Source organism: Tripterygium wilfordii, chromosome 1 (genome assembly GCF_013401445.1).
Source record: "Tripterygium wilfordii isolate XIE 37 chromosome 1, ASM1340144v1, whole genome shotgun sequence".
Taxonomy (NCBI): domain Eukaryota; kingdom Viridiplantae; phylum Streptophyta; class Magnoliopsida; order Celastrales; family Celastraceae; genus Tripterygium; species Tripterygium wilfordii.
In genome coordinates, this window is record NC_052232.1 from 6,306,383 (window position 1) to 6,315,149 (window position 8,767).

The 8,767-nt window shown below is 36.6% G+C and overlaps 1 protein-coding gene across 1 annotated transcript; it reads left to right on the plus strand.

Annotated features, from left to right (window-relative positions):
- Positions 1–363: 363 nt before the first annotated feature.
- Positions 364–3,034, plus strand: LOC119997675 (probable aldo-keto reductase 2). Its single transcript, XM_038844841.1, has 5 exons — positions 364–872; positions 973–1,173; positions 1,614–1,786; positions 1,915–2,017; positions 2,516–3,034. The coding sequence occupies exons 1-5, from the start codon at positions 657–659 to the stop codon at positions 2,852–2,854; spliced, it is 1,032 nt and encodes a 343-aa protein (XP_038700769.1). The 5' UTR covers positions 364–656; the 3' UTR covers positions 2,855–3,034.
- Positions 3,035–8,767: the final 5,733 nt, after the last annotated feature.

Here is an 8,767-nt window from a genome sequence, read left to right on the forward strand (position 1 = left end):
CTGACCGAAATTCTCAAAATCTACCTGAGTGTGTAGTTTGAAACAAATTTAAACTTTAGGTTAGTTAGTTGAGACGTTTGAACATTAAGTAACTAAATTGGAAAATGCTCAATCTTTCGATAACCAAAGTGGTATTAACCCCCATAATAGTATGTCCTCTCCATGAGTAACAATTTATATTGGTTGGTCCGCCCATAATCGCCCTCACATTACTTAATATCTATTTATATTTTTTTTATAAAACAATTCCTATATATATATAAATTTTTTCTACAAAAAAGATTTATATATATATATATATATATAATTCTATAAAAAAATGTCTTGTATATATTTGTCTAATTGTCTTCTTGTGTCTCGCCGGCTTCTTTATGGAATATGGATATCCGGCTCGATTTAACCATATACATACATATATGGGAGGACCATAGCCGTAGGGAATCTTCTTCCATAGCCGTAGGGAATCTTCTTCGTTCGTTACAGTTGATTGAATCCGCACAGAAACAGAAACAGTTTCTCCATTAACCTCACACCACAGTCCTCACTCGCTCTCTATATAAGAAACCAGCAATCGCTACTTCTTCTCTCACTCACTGAGTTTTTTAGCGAACTCCATTGTACACAACTACAGAGACTGTGTACTTGGAAGTGAAGAAATGGCAGCAGTGGTGAAGAGGATAAGGATGGGCTCACAAGGCCTGGAGGTATCAGCTCAGGGACTAGGCTGTATGGGCATGTCCGCCTTCTATGGCCCTCCTAAACCCGAACCCGACATGATCGCTCTCATCCACCACGCTATTGACTCTGGCGTCACCTTCCTCGACACGTCCGATGTCTACGGTCCCCACATCAACGAGATCCTCCTCGGGAAGGTCCTTTTACTTTCTCTACAAAATTTGTATACGTATGTAGTTCTTCTGTTTGTTTATATGTGTGAGAGAGAATCTTAATTGGAGTCGCATACTGAGCCAGGCCTTGAAGGGAGGGATGCGGGAGAGAGTGGAACTGGCGACGAAGTTCGGAATCAGTATCGGCGACGGCAAGATGGAGATACTTGGCGATCCGGCGTATGTTAGGGCTGCTTGTGAGGGGAGCTTGAAGCGACTCGATGTTGATAGCATTGATCTTTATTATCAACACCGGATTGACACAACTGTTCCCATTGAAGTCACAGTAATTTAGCCTTTTTGCCTTTAATTAATTAATTTTTGTCTTTCCCTTTCTTTATCTCTAAACCTAATCATTTGCTTCAACCGGCATCAGGTCTGGATTAATGTGTATTTTGTTTGTTTCTAACATGAATTCTTGCAAAAACTTGTATGAATTCTCACATGAATTATGTAGTGTTTGCTTATGCATGTGCATACATATTGTACAAATGAATATACTTGCTCAAAGTCAAAGCTGTATTCCTTACTCAACTGGTGATCAGGATCCCACTTCCGACTGTGAACTTCTTTGACTAAATTCTATGGGTTATGATGTAACGTGCTCTTTCTCTGTTTTAGGTGTCCCTCTGTTTCGCTAATTTTCCTTCTGTAGACGAAATATTCAGAGTTCAGAACAATCTCACGATTGAATGTTCTTTGACGCTTTACTGTGTCTATTGCTAGATGGGTGAACTGAAGAAACTTGTTGAAGAGGGTAAGATAAAATATATAGGTCTCTCGGAGGCATCTGCTTCAACAATCAGAAGGGCCCATGCTGTTCATCCAATTACAGCTGTGCAGTTGGAGTGGTCCTTATGGTCGAGAGATGTGGAGGAAGAAATCATTCCTACTTGCAGGTGAGGCATCAATTTTTCCAAGTGAACTTTTCAAAGGACCAGAAAATTATTTTGGAAAAAAAAAAGGTATGAATTCGTCATAGAGTGCTAATTTAGCAATCTGAGTGCTGAAGTAACTAATTGTTCAGGGAACTTGGCATCGGGATTGTTGCATATAGTCCTCTAGGACGAGGATTCTTTTCTTCAGGGCCTAAGTTGCTTGAGAACATTTCCAAGGATGACTATAGACAGGTTAGTTCATTTACCTCACAAATTATAATCTTCTGAATGTATTACATGTGCATTAGCCATTAGGTGTACAAAGCAGTGTAGTACTAGTATCATTCTTCCCCTTTTACATAATAGATGTTCTAAAATATGTTTCTTTCAAATCAATAATCTTTTGAAAGCTTAAAAAATTGATCTTATAAAATATTTCACGGTTCCTGTCGATGAATTTTGCCCAGTAGTTGACCCTTTGTGTAGAATGAGGCTAGAGCACCAGTAAGAAACTAACTCTTTCTAGTCAATCATGAGGCCTTCCGTCTGTGTCTTATACTACTTTTGGTTTTGGTTAGGTGGAAATTTCAATATAGTGACCTATTGCTTGAATTTCCTCTATAATCAGACTTGCAGTGAGTCGGCAAATAGAAATGTGTATGATTTCATCATGGAATAAGATCCACTATTTGCTAAACCAAGCCCGTGATCAGTTTTAACACAAAGTGTTTTTTTTTTTTGTGGTTGCAGTATCTACCTAGGTTCCAGCCTGAAAATCTGGAGCACAACAAAAAACTATTTGAGCGTGTTAGTGAAATGGCAGCAAGTAAAGGATGCACCCCATCTCAGCTAGCATTGGCGTGGGTCCATCACCAAGGGGATGATGTGTGTCCGATTCCTGGTACCACTAAGATTGAAAACTTCAACCAGAACATTGGAGCCTTATCTATCAAATTAACACCTGAAGATATGGCTGAACTTGAAGCTATTGCTGCAGCAGATGCTATAAAAGGTGACAGGTATGGAGCAATTTCTGCTACTCACAAAGACTCTGAAACTCCACCGATATCTTCATGGAAAGCTACATAAATGCCTATGCCTTTCGCTATGGCTTGTCTGTACTTCAATTTGTGGTCCTTGTGGATTTTGCGTCTTCATAGACTTGAAAGTTCTCTACTCTCTGGTGTACTAAAAACCGGCCAAGTCGGGTCATTCCATGCTTATTACTGAGTATTTGCATATTTAAATTTCACTTGTCGTGATTTCTCATATGTTGTTCATGCTTTTAAGTTATTTTCATTTCTAAGCACACCATTTCTCCTATCTTCATGCTGTTAAGGGCTCCTGTGGGAGGCTACCCTGCCTAGCTACAAAGGATAAGGTGTAGTCTGGTTGTCTGGCTACCCTGCCTAGTTCTTTGAAGGACCCGGGTTCAAATTTCCTATGGGAGATTTGGGTTGGGATTTTTCTTTGGAAGGGGTGGGGTTATGGGAGTAACTACCCCTGTGACCCTACAAAAATAAAAATAAAAACAATAGTCTTACGCAGCTCAAAAAGTGATGGCCCTTGAAAGAATTCAAATTTAGGTGGTAGTGTGATTAGGATGCTAACTCGACATGTGAGACAAATTTTGAATTTTGAAAATTTCAAACAAATACACACTCTCTCCCCTCCCCCTCACTCTCACGTTCTCTCTCTTCCACTTTTTTTCTCTATCTTTTCTCTTTCTTTCTCGCTCTTTCTCCTTCACTGTCGGAACCCAAGGTCCACCATCCGACCATCGTAGAGGGCCGGTAACCACCGATCTAAAGTGTTGAAGTGTCATGACTCACCCCCAACCTTCATTTACCCCCAATAGTAGCCTACTTCACCGGAATCTTAGCTTGAAGCCTCTGCCAACCGAAACTTTTAGAGCCCAACCGGCCACCATAGGCCATCTCTCTGCGAACCACCACCACCACCGTTGACTTTGCCTTATTGAGCTCTACAGGTTTCAACCCTTGGATCGCCGGAATAGTTATTCCATTGATTTCCGTGTCATTCTACAGATTTTAGTATAATAATGCATTTGAGTTTCATAGGCATGTAAATGATGTAATAATGGTTTTGCACTTCCAATCCATTCTCATTTCCTCGTCTTACTAAGTTAAATTGTGAGTTTTGGTTGTTTAATTTCATTATATACCTCTTTAGACGATGGATCTAGATTTTGGCTCCATATATGTATCTAGAATTAGTTATTCCATCGTTTTAATTCTAGATTGTGTTTTAAAAAAATAATGGATTATAGACTAAAAACAGTTGATTCTAGATTGTACGTTTAAAAAACAATGGATTCTGCAATGTGCTTGTAAAAAATAATGGATTTTGGATTGTGCTTGTAAAAAACAATGGATTCTGGACCATACTTTTAAAAAATAATGAATTCGTCTCAAACCTATGTTTATTCCATGAGTTAAAATAGTGGAATAACTGAATTACATTGAATTTTGTCTTAGATCTATGGTTATTTTATTGAATTAAAAAGAGGAATAACTAATTTCATTCAATTTTGACTTGACATGCCATGTAGACTTAGGTTACCAAATTTTTGAGCTCTTTGTCATTTTTCAAAAAAAAAAAATGATTAGCTAGAAAGTTAATGAGAAGAGAATAATGAGAAGGGAGATAGCCTGATTGGTCAGGTTGTTTGCCCAAGACCTGGAGGTTTAGGGTTCTATTCTCATCTCCGCTATGGTAGTCTTCATGTCCCTCGGGCATGATTTAGCGTGTGTGTGGTCTGTGGGTCTTTCTAAAAAATAAAATAAAATAAAAAATGAGAAGAGAATAATAACGACAACGCTAGGCATCCCAAAGATAAGTATCACAAAATATCCCATCTCTAGATGGCATGTTTACTAGGACCAATGAGCTGGAAAATTTTAAAATTTAAAATAAGCCCCTTTCCCTGAATAATTTCCGAGAATGTTACCCAACTAAAAAAAAGAATTCTCAATTGAAAGCCCTAAACTGACGATCCTTGCAGAGTGATTTTCGACAATTTGTTATGAGTGACACCGACGATTTATTATTGTTCTTGCGTATTGGAAGTTTATCCCTCTACATTTTGAGCACACGATTTTTTTGCCCGATGCAATCGCACATCAAATAACTCAGTGCATGTTTAAAATCTAGGTTTTTAAAGGAATGTATAAATCTCCAAGAAATTTATTTATAATAAACTGTTTAATTGAGTTTCAATCACCATTTTGGTTAACTAGTTGTAATCTCCAGTGGGCTGTGTTGTTTCAGTAACAACGTATTGAGTTCCAATGGATTAAAAAATAGATTATATTATTTTTTTATAGTTTTATGTTTCTTCCAGGTTGCGTTAAAAGAATCTTAATTTTGTTTAGCCTTATTTAAAGATTATAGTGTATTTTGATGAAAAAAGGGATTTTCTGTATGCAAAACATAATTTCATTGTGTTTATTAAACAATGGATTTCAATTTTATTTGAGTGAGAGTATGTATTTACCATGGGAAATCATAATCTTCATTATTAGCATAATTGTTATTCGTGTATAAAACAAATACATCATCTAAAAATGTTGACCAGTACTATGGTACGCAAGTGTTGAATAAAATTTACACCGAATAGATTGTTGCTCATTTACTAAATACATTTATCGCTTGTTTTTTTGTTGAAAACATTGATGATATTTTAAGTTATTGTAAAGGGTGCGTTTGGTAAAGCATGTTGAAAGTAGTACATATGCTAGCATAAATGGTAATAATAAAAATGTTGGACAATTTTAGTAGTAAATATGCTGCATGAATGGTTAGCAGTATTTGGTTCGACTTTTGTTGATGTAACATTTTGTGACAAATTATATACATGTTGGGATATTATGCATTTTAGTTGAAGTAGAAGCATATAAATGTAAAAATAAATAGAAATTAATTTATAAAATAAAGATAATTAATTTATAAATAAAGGTAATTTATTAATTTATAAAAATAAAGATAATTTATTAATTTATAAAATAAAAAATATTTATTAATTAATTTATAAAATATAGATAACTTGTTATTAATGGGGTGAAGGGTATAATGGGAATAATAATGAAATATTATGAACATAAAAGGAATATAAATGGAAATGCTTCAAAAATTGTTCAAATTGGTAGCATTTTGAAAGTAGTATAAAATGCTACAAAAAATGTCTCGGATTTTGTACCGTGAAATTGTCGTTTGGGTGTGTCTTAACATTTATGCTAAATGCTTAGCCAAACGCACCCAAAATCACTTTGAGCACTTAGAGTCGATTCGGGCAGATTCAAGATAGTACAAAAATTTTCACAAGTAGAATCAACCAAGGTATGAGCAGATTATTGCAGTGTGAAGCAAATAATTAAAGCAATAAATGAAAGGTATAAAAGAGTAGGGTTTAGAGAGATATAAAGCTCACAAAGTAGGAAATATAAAGCTCTTCTTCTACTTTGATGAAACAGTTAGACTTGGCATCATAGATTCCTTGTTTCCTTCTTAATGACCGCCAACTTTTGCTGCAACAAAAGACTAGAATCAAAGCTTTATCACAAACACAAGATGTCACATTTTATTGTCTAAATCACATCCCTTGATTTTAGGTCAAAACTCCTCCTTTTGTGCTGCAGAAATTAATAATATCAAGACTATAAATCGACTAGTCATATAGGAAAGTCTCCTGATTTTGTTTCTTTCAATAGCCAACTTTGAATCTCTTCATTTATATGTATATGTATATGTATGGAAGCTTAAATGTTATCTTCATATGTCAGTGTCCTTCATTGAAGTTGAATTTTGAACTCCTCAATTTCAAACCACATAAGGAAAGTTGAGCTTCACATTTATCTCCATAATATTTTTCAAGTCACATGAATCGTTGAATCATATATCGAAAGTATGATTTAAACAAGAATTGATGCACAAGCAAGTCGGAACATTCAACATGTATTTTGGCCTAAGAACATTTCTTAACATTGGCAACAACTGCTGACAATAGACATTTTAATTTCACGTGGAAATAAGCATTTTAACAGAAAAATAAAAATTCCCACTAATAATATTAGGCGCCAAACATCATTATAATATAGGTGTAATCAATCTCTATCTATATGGAAATAGCTAACACACTAAGTTAATTTGATGACATTTTCATGTCAGTGTAAGTCCTTTTTTAATTGACATACTTAGGTATGATTGCATAGATTAAGGTCTATGGTGTAAATATTTATTCATGTGCTTTGGGGAGCGATATTCTCTTGTGATGGGTTGGAACCAATGGGATGTTGGGAAACCAAGACGTTTGGGGTTTCATTGCAATATGAAGGCATTAACTTATCGATGGACGTGGTAGCTGACCTGATGGACGTGCTAAACTAAGGAGTGGACGTTGCTTGCAGTTTAGTTTCAATATTGTCCCTGCCTTTGTTCTCAATTGAAACAGAACAGACAGTCCATTATTTTATTTCTTTTGGAGTTCACTTCGAAAAGAAACAGAGTTCACTTCCATTGGAGAAAGGGATTCTTATAACCAGAGACGAACCCTGCATCTACATTGAATGATGATGACCTCACGAGGATACGACGAATATATGATTTCCCTCACAATGCTGAGACTCTTCGTACTAAGAACATCGAAAAGGTCGATTAGGATGTATACGGATTAACACCTTGCCAGGCTAGTTTTAGGTTTCATGTTCTAGAATTGATATGGAGTTGCTTAGATTCCATGAAATTGCTCCCAGGCAGTTGATGTCGAACACAGTGAGGTTAATTTTGGAGCTTCAGTGCCAAGCGAAAACACGCGGTATGAAATTTTCTTTGCATTACTTGTTAGCTCATTATGTGTTGAGGGAGCATGCCATAGAGAAGGGTAGGTACGAGCTTGTTTGCAAGGGAGAAGCACCTTTGATAATTGGGCTCCCGGTGGAGGATGATGGTTGGAAAAGTGCATACTTCTTCGCACGAGAGAAATTAGTTTTCGACCCTCATGTCACAGTTCCGAATGAGTGGAGGGAAGCAAGTAATTCATTTTTTATTTCTTTCTTTTGTATTATATGGGTTGATGTATTCATTTGGTTACACAGGTCATCTTTTTGTTTTGGATGGACAAGTCAGTGACGTGTCGTACTTGAGGATAGCTGACATCTTGAGGATTCTTTTAGGGGAGAGAAATTGGAGGGTGATCCTGACACCGGAGAATCTTAGGCAGACCAGTCTATGGATAGATGTCCATGAGTCAACTAGAGGTAATATTCCTTCCATTGGATTCTTTTCATAATGGGTCATGTTTTGCTAATGTTGCTTCTTGTTTTTGGTAGACGGTTGTCCATCGTTGGCCGCTGTCACTAGGACTTGTCCAAACAGTATGACACTATCGGTATCGAGAGGAAAACAAGTGGCTGGCTCTACCAGCGTGGGGCGTGATGATGTTCACCCAAAAGAAGTACGTGTGGCAGGCAAGAGGTTGTGGGACGTGGCTGAGATGATCTAGAGTGCCAAGAAGGGACAGTTAGGGACTGCAGCCAGCATTAGCAATGTTACTTCTTCTGTCACTTCTCCTGACGTGTATGAGATAATTATTACTCAGTTTCGTGTCGAACGGGGAGATGACTTATGCTTTTAATGAGGTCACTGCGCGAGTGGAAAGGCTCAAAGAGATGCTCTTTGGGAAGAGGGATGACCCCACCGAGTCATCTTGAGATCAGACGGGGCGTTTGGGAGGGTGGACAATCTAGAGACATGTTTATTTATTTATCCGTCCTGTATATACAGATAATTAAATAATTTTTTTTGGTTATTACGAGGACAAACTTTCTATTATTTTCCTTTCTCTTCATAATTGCAGTTGAGAGTATGGTGGTGGGTTGGGGGATTTCGACACCGACGATTGAGTTTATATAAAGGTAATTTCAATATTGTGAAATTATTAATCCACAAATTTATAGTATTACTAAACAATTAGTTAACTTATAT

Coding starts and splice junctions, on each gene's coding strand:
- LOC119997675 (XM_038844841.1), top strand. CDS start 657: ATGGCAGCAGTGGTGAAGAGGATAAGGATGGGCTCACAAGGCCTGGAG. Junction 1,174..1,613: donor CTGTTCCCATTGAAGTCACA/GTAATTTAGCCT, acceptor GTCTATTGCTAG/ATGGGTGAACTGAAGAAACT. Junction 2,018..2,515: donor CCAAGGATGACTATAGACAG/GTTAGTTCATTT, acceptor TTGTGGTTGCAG/TATCTACCTAGGTTCCAGCC.